The 26,221-nt window shown below is 40.9% G+C and overlaps 3 protein-coding genes across 6 annotated transcripts; 1 reads left to right on the top strand and 2 right to left on the bottom strand.

Moving 5' to 3' along the window:
• Positions 1-740: 740 nt before the first annotated feature.
• On the bottom strand, positions 741-5,796 carry LOC103144364 (dnaJ homolog subfamily C member 14-like). Of its 2 annotated transcripts, XM_016675986.1 has the most exons (6): positions 5,650-5,796; positions 5,250-5,303; positions 2,869-4,137; positions 2,683-2,789; positions 1,174-1,293; positions 741-1,020 (listed from the first exon to the last, which is right to left on the bottom strand). In XM_016675986.1, exons 3-6 carry the CDS (start codon positions 4,003-4,005, stop codon positions 756-758), a joined length of 1,629 nt encoding a protein of 542 aa, XP_016531472.1. In that variant the 5' UTR covers positions 4,006-4,137; positions 5,250-5,303; positions 5,650-5,796; the 3' UTR covers positions 741-755. The 2 variants fall into 2 exon arrangements, with proteins under 2 accessions (XP_016531472.1, XP_016531471.1); XM_016675985.1 differs by lacking the exon at positions 5,250-5,303.
• Positions 5,797-6,489: 693 nt separating this feature from the next.
• Positions 6,490-17,638, top strand: LOC103144298 (NGFI-A-binding protein 2-like). Of its 2 annotated transcripts, XM_007561211.2 has the most exons (8): positions 6,490-7,750; positions 7,907-7,993; positions 8,193-9,152; positions 9,234-9,367; positions 10,363-10,414; positions 10,509-10,617; positions 10,712-10,897; positions 15,492-17,638. In XM_007561211.2, exons 3-8 carry the CDS (start codon positions 8,241-8,243, stop codon positions 15,596-15,598), a joined length of 1,500 nt encoding a protein of 499 aa, XP_007561273.1. In that variant the 5' UTR covers positions 6,490-7,750; positions 7,907-7,993; positions 8,193-8,240; the 3' UTR covers positions 15,599-17,638. The 2 variants fall into 2 exon arrangements, with proteins under 2 accessions (XP_007561273.1, XP_016531474.1); XM_016675988.1 differs by lacking the exon at positions 6,490-7,750 and having other exon boundaries at positions 7,772-7,993.
• Positions 17,639-21,207: 3,569 nt separating this feature from the next.
• Positions 21,208-24,937, bottom strand: LOC103144297 (uncharacterized). Of its 2 annotated transcripts, none has more exons than XM_007561209.2 (5): positions 24,843-24,937; positions 23,268-23,329; positions 22,124-22,244; positions 21,681-22,042; positions 21,208-21,610 (listed from the first exon to the last, which is right to left on the bottom strand). In XM_007561209.2, exons 3-5 carry the CDS (start codon positions 22,233-22,235, stop codon positions 21,449-21,451), a joined length of 636 nt encoding a protein of 211 aa, XP_007561271.1. In that variant the 5' UTR covers positions 22,236-22,244; positions 23,268-23,329; positions 24,843-24,937; the 3' UTR covers positions 21,208-21,448. The 2 variants fall into 2 exon arrangements, with proteins under 2 accessions (XP_007561271.1, XP_007561272.1); XM_007561210.2 differs by lacking the exon at positions 23,268-23,329 and adding an exon at positions 23,386-23,495 and having other exon boundaries at positions 24,843-24,918.
• Between the last annotated feature and the right edge of the window lie 1,284 nt (positions 24,938-26,221).

Raw genomic sequence — 26,221 nt, 5'->3', positions numbered from 1 at the left:
AAGTAGAAATACTTTAAAAAACATCCAAATAAATAAACTACTTATTTTTTAAGTAAGGGCATAAAAAATGTATTGCCTAAAATGAAACGACAGAGCAGTCCTTCAGCGTACACTTGATCATTTGTAGCAAAGGATTTATCTGCAGTTAAAAAAAAATACTTCCAACATCAACATGTGAAAAGCGTTTTAGTCCTTTCTGCTAAAATTAATATTTATACAGCACAGGGCTGATTTGTTGACCATTATATGGATTAACTGATTAATAGTTTGACAGCAAAAGGGCCTTAATAGGAGATTTTCTATACCCAATTTGAACCAAGAGTAGCTTAAACTCTCTAACTTGAGGAGTTCTGGGTTCACCATATTCACAAAGTTTGTATTTTTTATTATCTTTTATGCAAAAATGTTTATATTTTCGTAGAGTTTAATTACTGCTCTGATTGTGTTTTTCTTTCAGCAATTGGCCTTTGTGAGTCTGTATACTCAATTAAATACTATATTAGTTGACAATAATTTCACTAATTTATTGATCAATTAATCCGATGAGTTTACCATCAGCTCTGACAAGAGGAACAGAGTCTCCCTCAGCATGATGGTGCCACCGCTGTATCTCACCATGGAGGCGGTGTGTTTAGGGTGACGTTCAGCATCAGTTTCCAAAGGGTTGAGATTTTGTTTCATCTTCTTCCACATGTTCTATGCTGTTAACCATCAGATGACGGATTATTTAATCTGCGAGACGTTCTTATAAATGTTTACGAGGTAGAAGCAAAGTATTTCTCATGAAGAAGCACAATCTTGAAAGTCCGTCTTAGTCTTGAGTTTAGACAGAAATAAACTGATAAAAACGTCCGTTCACCTGTAATGTCATACACTTTTCCTTCCATACAAGCAAAGTACGTGATGCGTAAACCCAACATGCTGGACTCGGCCCACAGGTCTCCCTCCTCGGCGCTATGGCAACGGCTGCATTCAGCACAGAAGCGGGCTTCAGCAGGATCTCGATCCATCTCGAACCGCCTGCACACACGGGTCATGAAGGAGAAACCAGTGAAGCGGAACAACGTTCACGACGACGACTCCGGTGTGAGAAACACTGAACGCTTCAGGGATTCGGGTTGATACAGTGATGTCATGTGTCGATACAGTGATGTCAGGTGCGCATCAACGTACTTGTGCTTGCCTTCACACTTTGTGCACATCATGGTGTTCATGGCTTCCTTCAGGTCATCCTGCAGTTTGGTGAGAAACTCGTTCATGGACTTTGAGAGCTCGGTTGCTGCCATGCGCTTCCTGTGTGGGAAAGACACAACTTGTGATTCAAGACAATTCAGAAGTTCCCTGCTAAACAAATCTAAGGCGGAAAATGTGAATATTCTCTGAATTCGGCAACTGTTTTTATACGTCGTATTTGCCTTTTCTCTGCACTGGAATCACAAAGCAGATGCAAACCAGCATATCCAAGCAGCTAGATTTGGTTTTGGTTGTAGCCGTCTTCTCTTCAGCCATGAAAGCAAATGCAGAAGTGACCAAAGAGAGAGAGAAAAAATATGCTGTACTTTTTAAATGTGATTATTTTACTAAACAGAGAACTCCAGACTGGATGAGGCCTTCCTTAAAACTCATAAATCAGTAAGTGATGCTGCAGATTGTAAAATCTCTCACTGCAGTGCATGTTTCCCCCTCAGTGGGAAACAGTTGGGCATGTTTAGGTTCTGTTGGGAAGTCCAGCAATTTATTTGATGAGAAAAATTTGTCTCATTAGAAGAAAGGATGCATTTTCTGATCTTGTATCAACAATCTCACCAGTTTTTAGCAGCTGTTTTTCTTTTCATATCACACAATTAAGAATGCAAGGCTATTTTCCCAGGCTGTAATTAACATAAAGGTAAGTCAAAATAAGTAGGTGACACCTTAACTACACATAATACTTCCTCAAAATGCAGGCAAACTGTCAGTTGTCAGGCCATTTGCTCAGTGACAACATTTTAAAGGAGTATTGTGTTTTCCAGGCACAAAGTGTCGTTTTATAGCACAGTCAGGTAATTATGTTCCCTTCAGTTGCTATAAAAATGCTATAAATATCAAATATGATTCCTGCACCTGCACATCATCACAGCAATGCTCCTCTTGAAGCCGTTTACAGCCGTTGCACTGAGCAGTAGTTTGTGTGATAAGCTCTGCAGATGTGGCGTTCAAGGTGTGCTTTGTATTAGCAATCCTTTAGCCACCCTTGAATAACTGAGATGGCAGATTGGAGGATTTCTCAAATATGAAGAATCATGGCAACACTCCCTATATGTTTTTGATGAGGGAATAACATTATAACATGATGTAAACCTCAAAAAAGCGTTTTAACATAATACTGCCTCTTTCCAGCTTCACAAATAGAAAAGCTCAGGTTTGGTCACATTCAGCCGGAGTAAATGGCTTCAGTGTTACTCTTCCTGTCACAGAAGGAAAAATACATCTTTATATAGAAAGCAAAAAAGCATTTTTTTTAATAGAACAAAAGTTTATGAGGCTGCTGAGAATTGTAATAAATTCTAAGCTGCAAATGGCAAAAGCCAAGAAAAGAAAAATATTAAAATCAAGAAACTGTATTTATTGTATGTTCATGCCAAGATGTCCTTCCTAACAGTGCGTTGTTCCTCAGGGGTCTGGTGACTTTCTCCTACTCACAGCTCATACTCTCGCCGTGTCTCAGGGTTGCTGACAATATCCCAGGCTGCCCTCAGAACCTTGAACGCCTCTCCGGCTCGCGGATGTTTGTTTTTGTCTGGATGGACCTGAAAGCACAAAAGTCGAGGTTATTGAAGTAAAGAAGGGTGAAAAAGGCTCCTGGCTCCAGATTAAACACACACACACCTGGACAGCCAGCTGTCTGTAGGCCTTCTTCAGCTCCGTCTCTGTGGCATGCACCTCCACGCCCAGCACCGTGAAGGGGTCGAGCTCCCCCTCTGGCACCTCGGCCAGCGCCAGCAGTCGCTCCAGTTCCTGACTTGGCTCCCCTCTTGCGGCTCTGCTGGGCGACGAGGGCGATGACGGTGTGTTGCGATACTTCCTGAACCAGCTCCGGACTCTCTCCAACACAGACGCCAGCCTCTTCCAGACCCGCGACTCCAGAAAAGCCATCCAATAGCGTTTACCCCGCTCACCACCAACACGCAGCAGCAACCCCTTCACCCACTGGAAGCTGAAAATAACTAAAGCGCAGAAAAGTCTCAAACAAGAGGAGACGGCTGACTTTATCCACTTAAGAGTCCTCATAGTTTTGTCCAAAAGGTCTGCTCCAGCGCATTTCATCCGCTTCAAAACCCGGCTAAAGTCTGCTTTCATTCCAGGCAGATCGGTGATCTTAACAACAATCTGCTTCCCGCAGTTGTAAAGTTTCAAAACCCCCATTTCCACTCCCACTCCGCAGTTGTGAGTTAATGTCACAATGATCTCAATCAGCATGTGGACGCAGGAAATGCACCAGACGCTCAGGGAGTCTGACAGCATCTCTCTGAAAGCAAAGAAAAGTTGTTTTCCCGTCCGCCTGCGACCGCGACTCTGCTGATGGTGGTGATGGTTGCGTCTGCGAGTCTGCTTGTGCCGACTTCCGCTGGACGGGATGCTGCCTTTCTGAAAGCTCTGCTCGAACAGAGAGCTGCCGCTCCTCAACTTGCACCTCCGTCCGCCTCCCAGCGCCCTCCAGCCGGACTCTCCGTTCATCTGTTGCTCCTTTGCGGCTTCATCTTCTTCTTGATTGATAAGCTGTGGGTTTTCATGATCCAAATCTTGTTCAAACCCTTCTGAAACCTCTTCTGCGTCCTCTTTAGCCTCCATGGATTCACATGACTCTACTTCACCCGTTCCAGGGTCAATAACTGAAGTTTCCTGAGAGTTGAGATGGACCGTATTATCCTCCTGTGTGCACTCATCAGTCTCTCCAGCCTGCTGCTGCTCCGAGACAAAACCACCGTCACAAACCTCCTCATCATCCATCTCTTCCTTTTCCATGTCCCTTACAGTTGTCAGATTGAAAGGGGACAAAAGTTCCCTAACTCCATGATCTGCTGCAGAGTTTCCTCCATTAGCTCATACCAATATGAAACTGGGGTTCCTCACAGCTAACATTATGAAATCGGCCACCTGAAAAGAAACAGATCAGAAAACAAAACAGCCCCTTCAATCAAAGAAATAGATCCTTAAAGTCTAAATAAATATAAGGTAACATAAGTTAGTAAAATGTTACTATATCTGTACCAGATTTTCTCCCAGTGCATAAAGGCACCGATGTCAGTAAAAATGAGATTTTTAACTCATTTTATCTCCTAAAGTAGCCAGAAATATTCAATGTTGTTATTTAACCAACAAAACTTTCATCATCAAGATGCAGAAACTGTGCCTTGCTAAGCTGTTCATACTTCTTGAACTTTTTCACATTTTAACTCACTATACAACCACAAACATCTATGTAGTTTACTTGGATTTAATGTTACAAACCAAGGCAAAGTAGCACATAACTATGAAAACAGAAAATCCTGCATGGCTTTTCTATTTTTCTTTTATCCAAGTTTCATCTCTATTCAAACCCTGCACTCTGATGCCAATGAAAAGGCCACTAAGTAAAATAAAACTCATAAGGAGTGCCATTTAAAGATTATCACAAGCCAAGTAACAGACACTGTAAAAAAAAAAAAAAAAAAAAGATAAGATAATATAAAACAGTACATTAAAACTCAAAGCAAGAAGAAAACACAATGAGCTCAGTCTCTACTAACCAAAGCTGTGGAGCATTTGCTTTTACACCAAATATTCCATTTTAAATATTAATCTAATCATTCAGGTACAACAACAGAAGAAAAGGCTTTTTGTAATCTATTGTTTAAAAATTTTATTAAGGTGTAAAGGTTGTAATGCCTGATATGGATCTGTATTGATTTTTTTAAACGTACGAGAGTCAATAATTGATAATGCACAACTACATAGTTTTGAATAATAGCAAAACCTTAATGTTTTGAAGAAATTCGTCAGAAAAAGCAAAGCATCGTAACTTGTGTTTTGCAGATGAATGGCTGTATTTGTTCGGCATTTGATCAAATTAAACTTATAAAGCTTGCTCTTACACGAACATATTCAAACATAGATCATAAATTACAATGAATATCACAGCTTTATTTATGATTAACGCAGTCAACATGAGTTTATCTGAACCGTGAGCAGAAACAAGAAATTTAAAAGCAGACTTTTCTGACAGTAACCTGGCTGTCACACAAGAAATCATCTTAGTCCTGCTGAAAGCTCCTGATGTTTTTCTTGAAACGACGAAGGTTAGCAAGCAGCCAGGGTGTTAGCATGAGGAAGCAGGAAGACAAATATGAGTAATATTAGCTTCTTCTGAGTCCAACTTAGAAATTATTTCATTAAATATGGCATTACTTACAGAAGAAAAATATGAAAGATAAAAAACAACAAGTCTGAACGCAATTAGCTCGCCAGAAGCTAACTCTTAGCCAATGATACTAACTGAACTTGCTATTATTAGCGCCTGTTTCCTCTTCCTTTCAGCTCAGACGAGCTTAAAAACAGAGACGGGCTAAAGCGAGAGCCAGAGTCATTTAACATATTTCGTTCAAGAAAGATGAGAGTCATTTAACATACCTTTAAGATGAATGTGTAACCTTGTTTGTGAACAGAAAGCCAACTGTTTCTTTTCCTCCTCTAATTCCTTCTATGGTTTTCTGACAGTGAGCAGACATCGGAGGGGCGGTGCTGCCACCTAGTGTTCAACAGAGAGATCAGGTTCAAAGGGTACATATGTTTAAACTGTAGCCAGTCAGTCGCAGTCTTAGAGTTAGTCAAATCATAATTTCTTGGCTGAAATAAAATTGGATTAATCTGAATTAGGACGCTAACAATAGAAATAATAACATTCAGCTTGAATTTCCTTGCGTGGCCTCTGGGGGAATTGGCACCAAAGTCAGTCAGAGAGGCAATTTGAAATCATGGAGTCACACTACACATTCAGTCTCACAAACCATTTTTGCTTGGGTGTACACTAGTAAACGGTGCCCTGTAGATGTAACTTTTGAACCTTCCCACAGGTTTATGTTACAATCATATAATTATGATGCATTTTATTGTGATTTTATGTGACATATCAACCCAACCCACTGTTTAGAACAGTGAAGGGGAAGGAAATAAAAAAGTTTAATGCAGCCAGTTGATTAGCAACAAAGAGGGCAATCTAATCTTGCTATAAACCCAGCTGTACTGCAAAGTCCTCAGTGGTTTGTTAGATAGTTGAACGGACAGCATCATGATGTTTTGCATCAGCCAGGAGCCAAACTGGACTATTCCAAAGTAAAAAGGGAATTGTTTCTTTTACTGAATATTTTAAATATGTTTTTCACCAGTAAAATAAACTAAAATGTATCTTAGTCTATTCATTTTCAAGCATTAAAGTTTTTTGGTATTTGTTTTAACTTAATGTAGTACTAAAGCTATTTATACCAAGGCCTGGAAGCTTTTGCAACCTTTCAATTTTTCCACATTTTGTCACCTTGCAATCCTAAACTTTGTTGTGTTTAATTGGGATATGATACACATTTTACTCTGACACTTAAACACCCCTGAACAAAGTTTATTTGTAGAACAAAAGCCATGTTACTTTCATTTTACACCTTGACACAAGCAAAGAGAAATGACCTGGTCAGATGGGATGGAAAATTTAACGTTTTAACATAATATGCAAAGTGTTTGTGTGATGGAAAACTTACTCTGCTGTCACCTTGTCAACAGAATCCAAAGTGAGACATGGTGAAGGCAACATGATGCTGTGGCAATATTTTTCTCCAGAAGGGTCACGGAAGCTGATCAAAGTTTTGTAAAACAAACATCCCTCTTTTTTGTACAATTATCTCCAGAGGACTCAGAGTAGAACAGGGCTAGCCCTCTTTACCAACTTGATGATTTATTTTTTATTTTTGCTAACTTGATTCAAAACAGAATGACATGTCTCAATTTCAGGGACCATTTATTTCCAATTGATTCTATTAACACTGGCAAGATGAGAGTTAGAATGGTCCAGTCAAAGCCCAGAGTTAAATTTAATAAATTAAATTAAGAATCTTCATTCTCTAGATGCATAACACTGACAGATATATCTCAAAGACCTCAGCTGAATCTAAATTCACGCCACACTTTTCAAATTTTATTTGCAAAACATACATATTTTATTTAATCCAAATCATTGTCCTTCCACTTTACTACTTTGTGTTTATCAATTTAAATACCAAGTAAAATGCGGTGGAGTTTGTGAAATTCCGTCTTTTTAAGAATAATAAGAATGAAACGCAGTCTCCCCTCATTTCTTGGCCATTTTAAAGGCGAGTCTCCACGATGACTCTTTAGTTGGAGGGTCTTTTTGACACGGTAAACCTCCGGGAATCCCCTGAAGCCTCTGCATGAAGGACTAATCTCGAAGACGCATGAGGGTTAATTTCAAGCCCCCACTATACCACCACCCACATCTCCAATTTGAAAGCCGCCTCTCTACCGGGAGAGGAAGGCTCTTTTTCGGTCAGATGGCGTGCTGCAGTCCGCCCCCGTCATTCTCCAGCCCACACAGACGGCAAAAAAGGCAGCCAGCAACCAATACGGTGCGCCGGAGGAGGATTTCTGCCAGTGATATCAGCCGAGGAGCGATACGCAAAGGGGATTTACTACGGCAAATCTGCGCCGTGGAGGCTCTCGGCGAGAGGTAAGAGTAACGAATAGGATAATAAGCGCGATGTGACGCCGAGCAGGGTGTCCTCCTCTTGTAGCTTTAGAGAGGAGCCAGTGATCCAAGTAATTCCTGTCTGAACGTGTGCTGCTCCTGTCTCAAAGACTGGCTGATATTGTGTTTCTTTGTCAGTTTCGCTCCGGGAGTTGCGAACCGTGACATTGGAGAGAATATATTCCCAGTTTAGGCGGAACAGATCTTCACAAGGAACCTGAAAAGGTAAGAAAAAATATCTATCTAAATACTTTTAGTTGTATGAGAAAAGGCATGCATGAAAAATAGAGAGAGGTTTTTGCTTAGAGCACAAGACTTCAGGAACTTCTTGAAAGCAAAGGAGAAGCTTTTGAACTTATGTTTGGACCTCATGCCAGAGACTTCACTTTAGTAACTAACGTCTCCAGTACTTCTTTCTCTGCAGGTTCATGCGATTCCCCTCCGTTGTTTGACCTTTCCAGTGCTGTGTGCTATGTCTCTGCCACGCACCCTTGGGGAGTTGCAACTCTACCGGGTGCTGCAGAGGGCCAACCTGCTGGCCTACTATGAAACCTTCATCCAGCAAGGCGGTGACGACGTGCAACAGCTCTGCGAGGCTGCCGAGGAGGAGTTCCTAGAAATCATGGCCCTGGTTGGCATGGCCACCAAGCCGCTGCATGTGCGTAGGCTGCAGAAGGCTCTCCGCGACTGGGCGGCAAACCCTGCCCTTTTCAGTCAGCCCGTCGCTAATGTCCCTCTTGGGGGGATCCCGCTGTTCAAAGTCGAAGGGACGGGCTCCAGTGGGTCAGCTGGCGGGCACAGAAAGGCTCTGAGCAACGGGCAACCTGGTTCCCCCTGTGAGAGAGAGGACCGGGCATGTCTCACCCCAATGTACAGCGGCAGTCCGAGAAGTCCCTGCTCCCAGGCGTCGCCACAGCCGCCGGACACACACTACAGGGAAAAACTCTCCCCCATGGACCCACACTGGCTCAGCCCAGACCCCGATGGGAATGGCGCTCTTGCCTCTGCATCTGGAGCCGAGGAGGAACCGCACAGCCCACCTCTCCTGTCCGCAGGTCCTCCGGGTCCTTCCACATCTCCAGTGCCCTCCGCGTCCTTCGCTCCAGTAACCCTGTCAGCCTGGCCAGGAGGGCAGCTGGACGAGGAGACGGCCAGGGCCGTGGTGGAGAGTGTGGAGAGACTCTATAGGACCCTGCCCAGGTCAGACCCCACAGAGGTAAAGACTCTGCTGAGGATGAACAAGAAAATGGCAAAAACCGTGGGTCACATCTTCAGAATGGGCTCGCAGGATGCAAACAAGGAGGAGGAGATCCGGAAATACAGCCTCATTTATGGTCGCTTCGACTCCAAGAGGAGAGAGGGAAAGCAGCTCACACACCACGAGGTAAACTCAGAAAAACTAAAGCTGCCTGCTTGAAAGCACCCATTAGTCCTTCACGCACTGTTTTTTTTTTTCCCTCCCCAGTTGATCATCAATGAAGCTGCTGCCCAGTTCTGCATGAGAGACAACGCTCTCCTGCTCAGACGGGTGGAGCTCTTTTCTCTGGCTCGACAGGTGGCCAGGAAATGTGCCTACACCTCCACACTCAAACATGCAAGGTAAGTATTTCAGTGACATTCACGCCTCACTCCTTGCAAAGACTGGACATCTATTGATACATTTTTCATACATTTTCAAAGCAGGGCTGCGCTTCTTTCTATCCAGCCCTGATACATATACATTGACAAAGTAACTTTTTCCAGCTTGTAAATCCCCTGATGCTAAAAGTCAGTTTTGGTTAGCACATCTGAGCAACCCCAAACACCTTGAAACCACATTTAGACCTCAACAGACGTTTCTTTGTGTACGTATTTTCACTTTTCCACAACTTTAATTTACTGTGGTATTTTCTGTGCCAGTACCTGAAGATGCAAATGTAGCTTAATTAGAACTTGACACAAAGATGCTGAGTTAATACAAAAATGTAGAATTTTAGTATCAATTTAAGCAACCGCACTGCGAAGTATTAGTCTCACAGTTTCAATCTGAAGGAGGGGAAGATGTTACGCTATAAAAAACATCTTTATGCCCGTTTCCAGAAAGATGTTGTTGAGTTGGACACAGAAATATACAACTCACAGTAACAAAAATATTCATTGAAAACTCACTCATGATTGCATTTCTATACAAGTTTTAGGAAAACCTTTTGAGATTAAAAAAGATTTTAGCAAACATCAACCAAGAAACCTTCCAATTATTCATAATGTAAAAGACTGGGTCTATATTTAAAACTCTAGAAATTTAAAGTTAAATGTTTTCTTCCCTTTTGTTTGTATGTTAATTTTACCATTGTAAATTAAACATTTAAAAATGTAACCTTTTTAAAATCACATACTCATGTTTTGAAAAGTCAGTTCAGCTAAAACTATCAGTGTAACAAACACTCTTCCCTGTTGGTAGAGTGTCGCAATTTGTCAATTTAAGTTTTATGTGGGATTTTCTGATGATTTTTACTTTCCACTTTGAACTTTGTTACTTTAAATTAGTTAAAATACACTTTCAAAGCTCCAAAACAAGAGGTGCAACCTCATCTTCATGTTTGTCTCTGCTGCAGGTCAAATGCTGACGAGAGCAGCGGTTTGTCTCAGAAGAGAGCGAGACACGAGGTGAATCCTTGTTGCTGTTTCCGCTGCTTATTAGAGCTCATCTGGTCTCCTCGTTTGTAGTCGTTCATGAGCGGGCTTGTGTGGTGTGTTTAAGGTCATCGTGTCTGAGTCATCGCTCCTTGGAGTGGAGGGATCTGAAGGAGCGACTCAGAGAGCAGATGAAGACAGCTTGTCTGCAGAGAGCCTTGACTGCGTATCGCTTGGTAACGCTCCACACTGAATTTACATTAGAAGTTATTTTAAAATAAAACAAAGAAAGAAAAGACAGTCTGAGCTGAGCTCTGTTTGCTCTGTTAGACTCCAGCTCCCAGTGCAACCAGTCTCCGTCCCCCCGTCCCCACACTGACGCCTCGAACCCCGCCAGCTGGAGCCGCCATCTAATACAGCAGACTCTAATGGACGAAGGCCTGCGATTGGCTCGGATGGTGTCACATGACCGGGCGGGGAAACTCAGCCTGGGGCCAGAGGGAACTCACTCGGCAGGTGACTTTTCAGAGACTCCCATACCTGGATTGTTCAATATAGATTAAACCTGTTACTACAAGGTAGAGGAATGACTTAGGGGTTATTTTCTAAATTTCTGGAAGGCATAAACAAATGTGATTCCAAAAAAGTCTTCAATTTGAAAGTGGGTAGATTATAAATGGGATGGTTAAAGATTTACGAAGGAATATTCAAGAAGTCTCTGACTTTTTCAGTTCAACCCAACCAACATCTTACCCACGTTTAAAGGGACTTTTGAAGTGAGACGGATAAGCAGTTAACATCTGACCTGCGGTATAAAACTCTCTTAGCAACCTCGTTTACCATAAATCAAAGGTATTTGGTCCTTGAGGCTAGAGAAGCCAAGATCAAAGCAGTCTTTTACCGTTTTGACAGAAATAAAAGCTGCAGTGGTTTGTTCTGCTGATGAAGTCATGACGCCTTAGACTGTCGCCACCATTTTCATTTGGTATTTATTTACACAGAAAGCGCCGATCGTTAGGTATGAGGCAACGAGCCAACAATCACCTTCCTGTGCCAAAAACGCACCGAGAACAAAACATGTTTCTGGCCTAAGTAACTTACAAGCAGGAAAGTGAAGGATTAATACTGTTCTAGAGCTGCTATTTGTTTCAAAGGCAAAAGAAGACACAGTGTCATTAAAAGGACAAGTAGCAGGCACAGTCTGAGCTTAAGTCAGATGTTATAGCAAAGACTCAATATCAATATTATTCTGTGTTGTTTTAACAGATGAAAATTCATAATGATGAATGATTGAAACTGAGAGTAGAGGTGAAATGTCCTTCTCAGAGGATCAATTGAGGAGAAATATATATTGACATCATGGGATAAAGTTTTGTACTCCACGGTGACAGACTGTAACTTTCACATCCTTTATCCCAACACACGTGCGCTATTCGAACCAGGAGCACATTAAGTCCACACACACACTTAAACATGTGATAGAACTTGATTTTGCATTAAATCCTCTTGTTTTCCTCATGTTTGAAAACGAATAACACACCATTCCCTTCATGGCTTGTTGCCTCTGTACTCAGAAGTGAGTTTTATGGGGGATTTTCATTCAAAATAAAACAAAAACATGCAATGAAGTCAGAATTTCAACCTGAAAACTCTCAATTTGCCCTGTATTCCTGAGTTGAGAATATAGTTTGGCTGCTGTACACATAAAATTCAAAGAAAGTTGCATTTATAAACTAGTAATTAACACTTCTATGCAATAAAATACAAAGTTCGCTGTTTTTATGACTTGCAACATATGTCCTAATTCACAGATCCAAGCTGAGGTGAAATGAATGCACTATTAAAACGTTGTTCTTCTGCTTTACTTATAATTTTATATTATTACTCTTCCTGAAAATGCTTTACCTGTTTGTCTTTCAGTACGGGAATATCATTCTTGGTGCACTACCTCCTCCCTCCTTTTCCTGTGTGAACAATATTTTTTTCTATAAATGAATAAAATCACGTGCATTAACTGGCATTTGCATAAACCCGTATGATGTTTATGAAATTGGGTCTGTTTTACAATGGTAGAAGTCCGGCTTCAGACTCGCTCTTAGCTGGAGCCTCGGGACCAGATATTGTAGATTTATTCTAAGTGAAGATGCCAGAGTTATCTTCAGCAGGTAAGATAAAACGTGAACTATAATTTCAAAAAGGGAATCAGATGGTTGTGGGGCAGAACTGAATAACAGACAGAGACTTCCTAACCTCCAGTAACAATGAATATTTTATAGCTCCACAGTTTGAACCCCAGTGAGTCAGAATCGCTCTGAGGTGACGCCTCCCACCGCTCACAGCTAAACTCCAGCAGGCTGTAGACTAGAAAGGAGAAAAGTTAGAAGGGGGAAACGAGGAGGCTAAGAGGAAAAAGTGTGAGAAGGAGGGCAAAGGAGGGAGGGAGACCAAAAAAACAAAAACGAAACGAGAGAGGGAAAGCGTTACTCTGTTATTGCACTTCTTTAATACCTTGTTAGTTTTTGTGATGCATCACAAGCAAAAACTAAGTGTTTTGGGCAGAGCTAGTCGTTCTGGGCTGCGATCGTCAGCTGAAGAGATTAAGCAACGGAGAAGGAAGCCAGCAAAGACATGAGGAGGCGTGGAGGGAGGGGAGGGGGGATAGGAAGTACTCTGTGGGCGACAGAATCGGACCCCCCTCCCTGCTTCGGCAGTGACTGACGTCAGAGCGTGTTAGGCGCGTGGGCTGCAGGGCGGGATGGATGGGGCGTGGGGGCGATGGAGTGGGAGGTAATTGGAGGGGCGTTGCATTGACTCACCAAGCGACAGCGTACAAAAATAAAACCTGTGGGCAGGGAAATGGCACAGTGTTTTTTTTTTTTTTAATACATCCTCTCCCTATACCAAAAGGACTGCGGAAATAACAAAACATGACATATGTTTCATCTCTGGCATCAATCTGTCATGCTCCTGTTTGCTTATCTCTCACTCATTCAAGTTTCCCTCATGTGCAGCACTCATTAATCTCAACTTTCTCCCACTTCCTCTTAACGTCACAAGTTCAGCTGTAACCCATTTTCCACTGTCACAGAGCGTCACAGAGCAACACAGAGAATAAACCGGTAAATACTGTCTTTGTGGGGATTTGTTTCTCTGGCTGAATTAGCTGTTAACTACATTGTTATTTTACCAATTATGGAAGATTTAAAACAATTTAGAGATTATACCTTTTTTGCTTAGTTGCTTTGTTTCTGCTGGATTAAAACTACAGAAATGAGAACAAGGATTGGAACTGGAATTAGTCAGTTTTCAGCTTAATTGGCTCTGATCAGCGACCAGGCAGAAGAAAAAACAAAACTTGGATCTTTCTGTATTCGGTGAAAGGACCGATTGGAAGTGCTACCAGCAAACAAGTATCAACAAGTAGAGGAATTTAAACTAGCTATTATCTGTTTAGAGAGGTGTTTAGAACAAGCCTGCTGTGTGCTTAGAGAGAGCAGGAATTTGAGTTGTAAACAGGAAGGCTGAATAAAATACAGCACAAAAATCCAGCTTTATCTTTAACGGCATTCAGACTCTGTTAGGGAACATCTTAGAAAAGCTGGCAGCCATTCTAAAATGTTAAGAGTTACTTAACTACGTTCTAATGCTTAATGCTAACTATGTTAGCCACTACTTTAATACATACATAAGGTTGAAACTACTGTTGGGAAAACCACCTCATACTTCTTCTAGTCATAATGCTGCTGAGTTGCCTGTTGTCACATATTCTACACATACTAGGAATCATTTAAGAAGCACTTTGCTGCCATCTAGAGGTCAGAGGGTGAATGATATGATATTGTGAGCAGTATTTAAAGTACAGTAGATGGAGTAGAAAAGACTGTACAGAAAATTTTGATGTAATTTATTTTCAAAGCACTTTTTGGCTAAAGCAGCACCAATAAAATGATCTAAACACCAGATACTAGAAAATGTCATCACCAGTTATGCTTAATATCACTAAATTGCATCCCGCCTCAATTTATGTGAATTGTTTGAATTGCTTATGTAACTCTCACACAACAGTCTGACCCAGCCAGTAGTCAGAAATCGTACAGCACCTGAACATGTCACCCCGTGCCAACTGGAAATTTAAAAACAAATTTCTCTCTGTACAGTGGAAGTTTACGGCTGCTGCTGAGTGGCGTCTGAAAGCGATATCAGTCCTCCAATAAATGGACAACGAGCTGCAGGTGTTAATGCTCTTATTATCAGAGAAGAGAGGGAGAGCAGGTCAAGGAAACTGAGTCAGCAGGGTAACCATTCATAAAATTTGTTGCAGCAGCCGTCAAACTGCACAGTCACCAAAAATCCTGCCGCTGCTTTACATGTGATGAAGGTCATCTTAGATCTGAGAGCAAAACCGATGTTTGGTGTATTTGTCACACCGAACAAGACATTAATGATTTAAGCTCACTGAGGAATAATTTTACGTCCTGAACCTGGTTGAATATTAATGATGGCTCCCAACAGGTTATAGGAAAGACCCATAAATGCTGAAGAGAAAAACATATGCTGGTTGGTGCATCTTGTAATAATTATAACTATTTGTTGCTCTTAATTACAAAATAATAATTTTTTTTAAAAAAATCTGTAAAATGTGTTTTTCTAATCTTACTTCTAATCTGCTGCCTCTCTCATATAATTACACAGCGAACCCAAACTTTAGTTCTGTGTATTCTCTGCTTTATCTTTTTTTCTTTTTTTTACTCAGTCATCAATCCATTGTCTCTGCTCGCCTGGGGACATTTTGCTACCAGGTTGCATTGGTCACATAAACCATGACGACTACACTGCATGTGGGAGAACTTCCTGGTGAATTCCCCCAAACTAGCATTCAAAGCTTTTAAACACCAGCTGCATGGGATCTCTAAACGGTGTTTATGCTCGGCTTTGCTGCCCCCACTACGTGAAAAGCCAGTAATTTCAACGCTGCAGTCACTGAGATCAGCATCGAAGTTGTTATTGATAGCCTTTACCTAAACACTGCTCTGTAGCGGTCAATTACATACTTCCTGTTTGAGTTAACTTTTGTTGCTAGTCTCATTTTCAAACCCACGTCTCCCCCCAGACCATGACATCAAAGTGGAACGGGCGATCTCGATGACAGCGTGCCGGAGCAGTAGCCCTTGTGTCACCAAAGAGCCAACCATCACCTCCAACCACAGAGGAAAGTGAAACCCGCAGCCCGTCAGGGGAGCTGTGCTCAGAGAGAGAGGACTCCAACTCAAACTGTAAATCTAAGACTCTGCAAGGATCTGACTAAATAGGCCCCGTCATTGTCTTGTAAACGAATCCGCTGTAAATTAAGATCTAAATGTTTCTGTTTTTATATATCTGTTAGATGGAAGGAAACCCCGTCTCTGTTTTAGTGTCCTGCAGAGTTTAGCTGTGTTCTGTCAGGGAAAATGTTTATGTTGCTGCCAGTGCCGCTGTGCGCTGGAGGATCCGCCTGCCACAGATGAAACGCGCTTCACACAGCAGGGGGCACTGCAACTTTGGGAAACGGACGCTCTGAAGTTCCTCCACACTGAGCGACACTGCAGAGGAGATGCGCGTTCAGCAAACATCTCTTTGCTTTGCAATTTGCTGCTTAAGGCTCCGGAGCTATTCACTCAGGAAAACGCTTTGTTTAGGTCAGAGGTCAGAAGTGTAGAGGTCAAACTAACTCAGAGGAGACTGACACATGCAGCACCTTGCAAAATATTCATACTACTGAACATTTTTATACATTTTATTTTGTTTTATTTATATTTTATGTGATAGACCAACAAAATATACCATACAATGAAGAAGTGCCTCTCATGACAGGCAGCATGTTGATGGAGCCCCACATAAAGTTGAAAACTAAAACAGAGAGAAATCACCTTTTCCATATTCTCTTGAAACCTTAGCTGGGGCTGCTGAGTGGTTTCTTTAAAACCTCAACTGATACAGTTTTTATTAATCTGGCATGTTTTTATGTGCCAGATTTTTTTATTTAGTTTTTACTTAAAAACTAAATAAAAACACTTAGTTTTTATTTTGAGAGGTGCTACAAAAATCAAAGTTTGACTTCCTAATTACTCAATTAAAAGGAAAGTAATACATGATTTAATTTTTTTAACAAATGAAAATCTGAGAAGTCTGTTATGCATTTTTATAAACTCAACTTGCTGAATTTCTTTTTAACTATTTGTGCCAAATTTTCTAACTTTCATTAGTAAAGAATTTTGAAAGTCATCAGCAATCTGCGATAATCAAGCACTACATGTTGTTGGTCTATCACATAAAATAAAATTAATTTGATTTAATTTCCCTGTGAGATTAATAAAGTATTTTTGAAACTGAATTGAATTTTGAATCCTATTGAAATGCACTGGAGTTTGTGGCTCCAGAATCTGAAAACATTTAAAGTGTGATGAATGTTTTTGCAAGACGTTGCATGTTGAGGCTAAAAAGTGTTTCTTTTTTAGTCGGTGTTGACTAAAATTTCAAAAAGCGAGTTCGTTAGCTCATCCATCAGATTTGACTTCTGTCATAAACACACAATTTTCTGCTGCACAAATAACAGATTGGATGTTTTTTGTTTTTTTTAATCCATTTTGCCATCCCCAAGATTATGTACATGTATTTATTTTCTTAATCCAATTGCTAAATCCAGAACACTGAGGCTTGGAGCGACACAGTCTGGGCGCACTCTGACTTTGTCCCATTCAGAGTTTAATGTCACTAAAGGTTAAACTGTACATTTGTTGGGAGCACTGCATTTAAAACTACATTGAAAGGTTCTTCGTTTTAAAGGATGTTTGACACACTTGTTCAGAAATAGGGTCTTTGACTTGTAAGTTGATCCGTTTGTAATGTTTTTGTGTCTTTTAAAGACAGATGTGATTTTTTTTGGGGGGGAGGTGATTTATTATTTTTTGTTCAGTTTGTATTTTAGGAAAACTCAGAGGTTCAGAGAGACTAAATGATGCTATTCTCTCTTGATGCAGCAGCTTATTTTAAACTCATCACCCCGTCCGGCCTCGGCAGCAGAGTTTAGGTGTTAGCTTATGTCGACGGCTATAAATATAACAGATTTTGTAGACTAATTGCAGAACTATCAGTGAGGTAGCGTGCTGTGCATCGGTTACACCTACCCGTCTCTTGAGCATTACAATCATCCTCAGTGTACGTTGCAAGACAGATAATTTATTTTGTTATATCCTAATAAATGTTACTTTAATGATTTAAGTCAGTGTTGTAGTTCTTTCTACCAAGAGTGACTTTTTTTCCTCCTGCTAATTTAACAGCTCTGAAGTGTGGATGAGGCAGCAGGAGCTGCGTCACTCAGCCAGCAACACTTCTGCTGTTGTCTTGTTCGTTGCACTGACGCTTCGATGCTGCTGTGACTCATCATCGCAGCTCATGTCATCCGCAGTCATCGGACTGCAAAACGACACCCAAGAGCAAACCTGGTACTAACCAGACAAATTCTTCTGTAGGATTTAAAACTACTGCGCGAGTTAAAGTAAGTCCCAACAAAACGAGTTCAAAAAGTCCAAAGCGTTATGAAGCGTCACGGCCCTGTGGGGATGGAAAGATTGCTCATCCGCACCGAAACACCTTCGCAACTTGCAAGAAAATTCATATTTCTCCATGGTGTTCGCTTTAATATCATACACGCCTTCTCTTTGCAGAGCACATACACACCTTAGATTGGAGTTTTCACCTATGTGAACTCTCCTTTTCCACATCTCTTAAAATAACTTTGCTGGATTTAACAGAAGTAACCACTATTTTTTGTTTGTTTGTTTGTTTCATTTTTATGAACTACACCCAGGCCTGATAACAGTACAGTCTATAAGTCACTTAAATAGATCCTGTCAAACATCAACATCTCAAAAAAAGAAAGGAGAAATGGAGAAAAGATGAAACAGTAGGGAAGCGTTTCTGGAGCAGCTGGTTTTCCACAAGAGAGCCTTACAAACTCTGCATGCCACAAAAGAAACAAGAACAAAATCCAAAAAATTACAGAGATTGGGCAAAAACTGCATCAATGGGACCAAAGACAAAACTCCTGCTGAATAAAAATGACACAGAAGCTTGTTTGACATTTACCAAAAAAAAAAAACCTTTTGATCCACAAAAAATATTATATGAACTGACAATGCAAAAGAGAAACTTTTTCAAAAGTGTAAAGCTACAAGTGTGGCAACTTCTAGTAAAAAACCAACAGAGGATTTAAGGAAAAGAGTATCATAGTGACACACATGGAGCCGACAGCATGAAGGTCTGGACTGTCATCGATGGTATCAATCAATCAATCAATCAATCAATCAATCAATCAATCAATCAATCAATCAAATTTTATTTGAATAGCACATTTCAGCAGCAAGGCATTTCAAAGTGTTTTACATAATTTAAAAAAAACAGCATGGCATTGAATAAACAGTAAGAAAGAGAGATTTTGAAAAAAAGACCTTACACTCATGAAAGAACACCTGTAGATCCACATCTGAAAGGCTAAAAAATGGCATAGTCAAAGTCTAAATATCTCTGAGTTCCTGACCTTTAACAAGTTATTTATGCTTAAAAACTGCATGAATTATAACAATTCACTGAGCTCACCGAGTTCTCATTGACATATCTTAGAAATTTCACTTGTGTTTTACTGTCTTTAAGTTCATGTTGTCAAGTAATTTTTGTCAATTAAAATAAAATGCAGTGCTGTGAAACATACAGCAATCATCAGCTTTTAACATATAATAAAGATAACTCCAAGAAAAATGAACTCGCCCTTCAGATTGGTTTATGATTATTAATCTAATTAACCTTGACTGCATCTATCAATCATTTACATTTCACTCTGTGTTTAACGCTTTGATTGTCATTTAATTGTAAAGGTTCTGTAATGATAAATACCTTTTGATCTTGAAGATACAACAGAAATTGTGTTCAAGATCTCAACGTCTGATTATAAAATCAATCTGGCAGCAGTAAAGGAGCCGTTATCGTCATTCAGCTGTCAGCGCTGCTAATTGGAGTTTAATCTTTGCATCTATTTTTAGTTCCTGTTCTTTCTTCAGTAACAGTGCGAAGCAGCAGACAGCCGATCCGATGACAAGCAGCACAAGGACAGTTGAAGTAAGCAGAGTATGAATTAACATATAAGATTACCTCAACATTTCAAGGATTGTTGAGGACTGTTAAAAATTAAGCAAGAAATTACATAACTACAGCAGCAGCTCCGGCGATGCTCTCCCACTGGCCACTTGGTTTGGTTTAAAACATTATTGCCCTTTCTTTTCCATCACTGTGTGATAAAGAGATGAAAGAAAGGAGGAGAAGTAAGACAAAGAGATATGAATAGAGAAAGAAGGATAAAGAGAGTACAAGAAGACAACCTAGAAATCTCCTTCTACACCTACAGAAAGAGAGCAAAACACAAAACCAAGAAACAACCGCAACAAAAAAAAAACCCATAACAATAACAACATCACTGAAAAACACAGAATAGTAATTAATACACGATTCCAAACACCTATGTGTGTTAGTGAGCTCTCTCATAGACAAGGAGTCTCCATAAGAACAAACATGGAGGAGATAAGAGCCACAGAGATCCAAAGGTCTCCAGAACACAGGAGGCCTGGTACCGGACCACCACAGCAGCGTCCAGTACCGGGTCAATACCACAGTCAGAGATTGGTCCGCATGGGCAGAGCATGGCCCAAGCTCCGACCAGAAACAAGTCGGTTTTGTTTCTGGTCATAACTTCTGGAAAGACTTTCTAGGCGCAGTCAAGGCGAGGACCTTAGGATTGGGTCTCTGCTCTTTGCAGATGCTGTGGTTCTGTTTATCAGAGCCCGATCTCCAGCTTTCTATGGAGCAGTTTGCTGCTCCGTGTGAAAACCAGCAAATCAGAAACCAGTTAAAGGACCTGAGTTAATAACTATGTTTCGTTGAACCTTGTTCCTGATGCAGATGATTTGGGGTCATTTGCCAAAGACCTGCATGTCAAAATCATGACATAAATTCCCAGTAATGAGACAAATGTCTCTAGATTTTTGTTCAATTGAAAATTTATTTACACCCACATGCAAAGGACAAGTAAAACCCTGAGTAAAACACTTCAAACAACGCTCACACACAGCTAATGCTTAACAACCAGTTCCTATTCATTTCACGCTATAGCTAATGACACACTTCCCAGAGGTTGTGTGACCAGAGGTGTGCATGCACCATCACAGTATCAGTCTAATGTCATTGAGAGAAGACCTGCAGTAATTTGAAAAAGTATTTGCCCCCTTTCAGATTTCTTCTGGTTTTGCTTATTTGTCAGAATTAAATATTTTCATTTCATTCCACATTTTGTAACAAATTTTATGAAGCATGACTCGACTAAACACAGAATGCAGCCTCCAGATTGTTTTTTTGTCAGAATTTAATGTCACAAATCAGTGGGCACCACCCCTCACCTAGCAACCCCCAGCTGAGCTCCAGCACGTCTGGTCAGCTGGTTTTTACTGCAATATCTACAATGGCTACTGGAAAAGACAAGTGTTTTGTTGTTAAAATTTAGAAACAGCTTGCTGCATTGTTGTTGGTTGTGCAGGAGGCTCTACTTCTGCTTTTCAAAGATGTACTGGTTGTGCAACTGCACGTCTGTTTGCAGCCATTTTTACGTGCGAGTGCAAATGTTGAGTTGAGGTCAGCAGTAGCTTATTTGGATTTAAAGTAACAAGACACCCTAAAACAGCTCATTCTGTTTTTAGTCCGCTCAGAACTGAGCAGACTAAAATCTCGTTATCAGAGAAAGAATTTGTGCAAAAAAATGTATTGAGCATGTTTTGTATCAACCATAGATCTAATATAACCTGTTAAAGGAAGCATGACAGGTCACGTTAATAAAAGAAATTGTCATTTAAAATTTGCTTTTTGCTCAGGGTTTCTTTCTCTAACATTAAAGCGAATTTATTGACCTAAAAAACAAACAAAAAAAAAGTAGAAATGAAGAGATCCACAGAGAGGAAATACGTTTCAACTGTAGTGTTTGTCTTTGGTCTATGTGACATGGGTGTGAAGGTGACGCAGGAACTCTCCTCGTGTGGTCGAGTCTCCGGGAAAAACCGCTTGGCAGAAGTCACAAACATGCGAGTGCATCGCCACTTCAGACATCATGGCTCCTCCAGACAGGTTCAGGAGGCCTCCATCCGTCATCGGCATCTGAAACAGATCAAAACTTTACAAAAACAACACAACAACAACCACACATCTCTGAGCAGAAGACGCTCACCATGTACGGAGCTCTGCGTTCACCAGGGCCGTTTTGTTCTGAAGGCTTTGACCTGCTGGGAGAATCTGCGTGGAGTTTCGAGAACTCCGTATTGAACACGAACGGGTTCAACATCTCCGTCTTCGCATCCTGCTTCCTCTGACAAGGCATGTTCACGCTGAGCTTCGACATTCCCTCAGCAAGGACACCGGAGGCGCAGCCAACATTTCTGGAAGCGTGCTCAGCCCCGTGCGGCGGCGTGGGGTCTGGTCCCGCAGACGTCAGCGGTTGAGGCTTTTCGTACAGAAACGCAGGGACCTCATGGGAACACTGGACCGGGATAGAAATCAGATCGCTCACTTCTACTTCTGAAACAGAGACCCCTGGACAAAACAAATGTTTGTTTACAGGTTACTTTGAGTGATTGGAGCGCTGCTGGTTAGCATTGAAATGAAAACTCATACCTTGCTGTTTCTGCAGGGCTGTTGTGAGCCGGTGAAGCAGAGATGCCTGTCTGAGGCACAACGACCTGAGGCGAAGAAACTGCTGGTAAAGTTCACTGTACGCGTCCTCCATCTCAGGGCTCTGCAGACAGTCAGCATCACTGGGTCAGCTACGACCATCACAACAGAGTCTTTTGTGTGTAATTTGTGTGATTTCAGCTGCTCCCTGAAGGCCTCAAATGTTTTAGAGAACATTAGTGAATAAACAAACCAAGAAACAAAGCCGAGAGGCGAGGGACGAACTGTGAAGACGAGTTAGGATATAAACCAACATCCCCAACTCTGAACTTATCACTGAACGCCGTTCTGTTGGAGCGCAACGTGAAACTGGAGATCGGCCGTTTGGGCTTCAGATTTTATCACAAGATTTGGTGATATTTATTCTTATAACAACAAAATCTGACATCCACAGTTCAATCTATTTACAACAGAAATAATAAAAAGTTAGTTTTGGGGGTTTGCAACCATCATTAATTAGAACGCTACAACACAATCCTTACTGTAAAACATAATTACAAATTGTACATTAGCTTCCCAACTCTACAGCTAAACTGTCCATCCACCTATACTGACCACCGAACTAGTAATTTCTGCAACTCTGGAGGAGCTGCAGAGATTCTCGGCTCGGGTGGGACAAACTGCTGGTAGAACAGCTACTCGGAGTTTACGCTACAAATTTATATTTTAGAAGAGAACAGCTGAGAAAGTCAGATTGTAAAAAGTTATGTAAGGGACACAGCAAACAACTGTTTACACACGACACAAACTGAGCTGTTTTGGCAACATGTGAAATGGTACGTGTGGAAGAAAGTGACGTTACGTTCTGTCATATGAATCAACCACTTTGTGCAGACTTGTCTTCATCTGGTTAAACGCACTGTTGCAGAGAGATACAAGCACTGGTTGCTGCCATTTAAAACACACATTTACAACAGAAAATATGGAGATTTATCGTATAAGACTTCTCTAAACCCAAGGATTTCATAGACAGTTTAATTAAGTACCCAAACATCACGGAAGGAACTGCTCTCTGTTGATATTCTGTTAGCTATAAGCCAGTTACAATCATCTGTTTCATGTCGCACATGAACAATGGCTCACTTACCCCTCGTGTGACTGTCTGTCCTCAAAAAAGCTGCAATCAGGCCTCAAAGTCATCCAAACTTCCTGCCATTTAAAAATAAAAAAAACAAACACTGATTGTAAACTTAAAGGCCAGTTACCTTGCAGAGTCTACAACTTGTTCACGGATCCTAAATCCAGACTTCAAACTGGATTTGAAGACTGGAAAACACTGGACATTGGCCCGAAGCACGAAGTTCTGTTAATGCAACTGCACAAAGTTGGTATATGAAACAGTCAAACAGAAGGAAGTAGCTTTTGAAAACAGAGAAGTGAAACTCCTTTAGTAGAAAAAAAGCAACATTGCAATCTGCAATACAGACGTGTGCAGTGACCTTTGTGAAAATGGAAAAAGAAGACAGATGATATTTTCATTTGTTGTCTTGTGAAGAAAAACAAATATGTCTGAATTATTTGCTGTTTGATTAAAAACTTAAAGGATGGCATTTTTTTTGTTAAGAGAAATAAAACAAAAACAAATTCATATTTCTATGTTCCCAGAAAACAAAATAATATTTTTTTTTTTTTTTTTTGGAATATGATTCAGTTTGACATTTAAAAACATGAGCTGTGCAGCGGCGCAGTGGTTAGCATCCCGGCCTGGGGTCTCTCAGCATGAAGCCTGCATGATCTTCTTGTACTTGCGTGGGTAATTCGGCTTCCTCCTGAGGCTTTGCAGATATAGCTGTGTGCAGAATCAACTATGCTACACAGACGACACCGTGGTTTTGGAGAACCTTCAGATTCAGCCCATTAAAATTCAGACTTAAAACAATCGTAGTCATACTTTTTAAGTATTTTATTTTATTTTTTATTTTTCTTGTCCAAACTCACCAGAGCTTTAAAAATATATCCATTTAGTCTCTGGCATAGGCGTGGTGAAGTTGGCTAAATGTTTTCAGTTACTTTGTGCTGCTATTGTTTTATTTATTACTTTCCCTCATGTCACGCCCTAAAGGAGGGACACGCCCCACACTTTGAAAACCCATCCATCCATCCATCCATCCATCCATTTTCTGTACACCTTTGTCCCTATCGGGGTCGTTTCGGGCGAGAGGCGGGGTACATCCTGGACAGGACGCCACACTTTGAAAACCCCCTCCTCTAAATTGCATGCATGGCCAAGGTGTTGCCCAGGTAGACACCAGCGATCCGCTAATTTTTCGTTTTTCCAAGTCAAGCAGCCAGCTCTACGGCTGAATGAAAAAACTCTGTGTCAAACTGTATGGCGCGAGGGACTAGGAAAATGTGTGAACAGGGTGTCTGAGGTAAGAATTATTCTTAGCACAGCAGAAGTGAAATTCCTGCCTGACAGAAAAATTAAATGCCCACTTCTGGTAGTGTTTTATTTTGCTCTGCACTTCCTCATCGCTTATCTTAAGTTGAGAAAATCACAGCAACCATACGCTCTAGGTTAGGCTGACTCAAAGTTGTGCAATTTGCTCTAATTGGGCCTCGCTTTCTCTAAGCCAAGTATTTGTTTTCCGACTCTTTCTAAAGAATAAATCCTGTCACTCCTAGAGAAGGTTGATTAAAATTAGCGTTTATTCGGACTTACAGTTTTTCCAGCAGCGGAACAGTGACGGACTGAAGGAGCAGAAGATCCGCATTTTTTTTTCCTGTTTTTCAGATCCATGACGTCATCACACCGTACGTCAGGTAAATAACTTCCTATAAAGCTGCCTTCAAAATAAAAGAACCAACTTCTTTATGGCGATTCAACATAAACATCGCGTCGGAACAGTGGTGAGGTGTGTAAACTGCGCTCAGAAACAAAAGTACACCGATAGAGCAACGTAATTGGCGAATTATTTATATTTATAACCATATTTCACCTGCTATAAACGATGGTTTAAGGCCCAGTTTGTTTAAACCTCATTAATCAACCTGTTGGTGTAATAATACACTGGTTTTGAATGTGAATTTGCATGAGATTGCTCCCAACAAAGGAAGAATGGACTAAAGCTGATTTTCCACTAACTTGAGTATTTGTGTGTTAAAATAGACCTTAAATAATTTCAAGATGCAATGGCTGGACATATAAAGTAAAAATATTTAGTATTTTTACTACCTATTGCTTTTTTTTTTTTTTTTTTACTAACCAGAACCAGAGCCAAATGAGTCCTGAGGAGTGTATGCACTAACAATGAAACTGCAATCCAAGTGAGAAACAAATCAAAAAACCAAACTAATAAAAGAGACTGGAGTGAAGCATCACTACTGTATCCCGACAGAAATCTGACTTTTGTTGCACTTCTCAGATAACAATGAGCGTTAAATTCCCCAGCTCATTAAGTTAGCATTAAAATGAAATGAACGCATCACTGGTGTATTTTGTAACCTACCGACCACCGGCAGCTTGTTAATGGTGTCACATTATCAGCAGGTTTCTCGGGAGGCTGACAGAAAAATCCTCCCACAGCAGTTTTCGAGCCAAAATGAGCGGACTGAGTGGATTCAGTACACAGAAGTAAAGACCCTTCTGGCTCCGTTTTCACACGCTGTAAAAGCCTTTAGGTTCTGTCTTTAACAACTCCTCATGTTTCCAGCACCATCTGAGCAGCTCTTGGCCTGGTAAAAGTTTTTTTTTTGGTGTATTTTGACAATAAACTCAAAACATGTTAAAAGTTAAAGAGGCCCAGCAGAGTTTAGTTTTCAGCAGTCAGATCGTGACTCGTTGAATGATGCGGTTGTCCGCTTTGGACCACCTGCCTGTGTTGCTGTGTTTGTACCATGTGCTTGCTTTGACCTTGAGCCCCCATTTTCATGCACATCCACACACACATACACACACACACATACACACATTATCACTTGTCCCTAAGACACTCCTCAAGCTTTGATCCCTCGGCTGTGGCTCTCTGCAAAGCGAGTGCATGCATCCACGCGTGTGGGTGTGTGTGTGTGTGTGTGTGTGTGTGTGTGTGTGTGTGTGTG

The sequence above is a fragment of the Poecilia formosa genome, unplaced genomic scaffold (assembly GCF_000485575.1).
Source record: "Poecilia formosa unplaced genomic scaffold, Poecilia_formosa-5.1.2 Scaffold124, whole genome shotgun sequence".
Lineage (NCBI taxonomy): Eukaryota > Metazoa > Chordata > Actinopteri > Cyprinodontiformes > Poeciliidae > Poecilia > Poecilia formosa.
This window is presented reverse-complemented; position numbering and strand designations above follow the sequence as displayed.

Bases quoted from the DNA above. Each gene is read 5' to 3' on its own strand.
- LOC103144364 (XM_016675986.1), bottom strand. From the start codon at position 4,005: ATGGAAAAGGAAGAGATGGATGATGAGGAGGTTTGTGACGGTGGTTTT. The intron at 2,790-2,868 runs GTGTGTGTGTGT...TTGTGCTTTCAG, and splicing joins ACAGACAGCTGGCTGTCCAG to GTCCATCCAGACAAAAACAA. The intron at 1,294-2,682 runs GTGAGTAGGAGA...TTTCCCACACAG, and splicing joins ACACGGCGAGAGTATGAGCT to GAAGCGCATGGCAGCAACCG.
- LOC103144298 (XM_007561211.2), top strand. From the start codon at position 8,241: ATGTCTCTGCCACGCACCCTTGGGGAGTTGCAACTCTACCGGGTGCTG. The intron at 10,618-10,711 runs GTAACGCTCCAC...TTGCTCTGTTAG, and splicing joins CCTTGACTGCGTATCGCTTG to ACTCCAGCTCCCAGTGCAAC. The intron at 10,898-15,491 runs GTGACTTTTCAG...GTCTCCCCCCAG, and splicing joins AGAGGGAACTCACTCGGCAG to ACCATGACATCAAAGTGGAA.
- LOC103144297 (XM_007561209.2), bottom strand. From the start codon at position 22,235: ATGGAGGACGCGTACAGTGAACTTTACCAGCAGTTTCTTCGCCTCAGG. The intron at 22,043-22,123 runs GTATGAGTTTTC...TGTTTTGTCCAG, and splicing joins AGCCCTGCAGAAACAGCAAG to GGGTCTCTGTTTCAGAAGTA. The intron at 21,611-21,680 runs GTGAGCGTCTTC...GATCTGTTTCAG, and splicing joins AACGCAGAGCTCCGTACATG to ATGCCGATGACGGATGGAGG.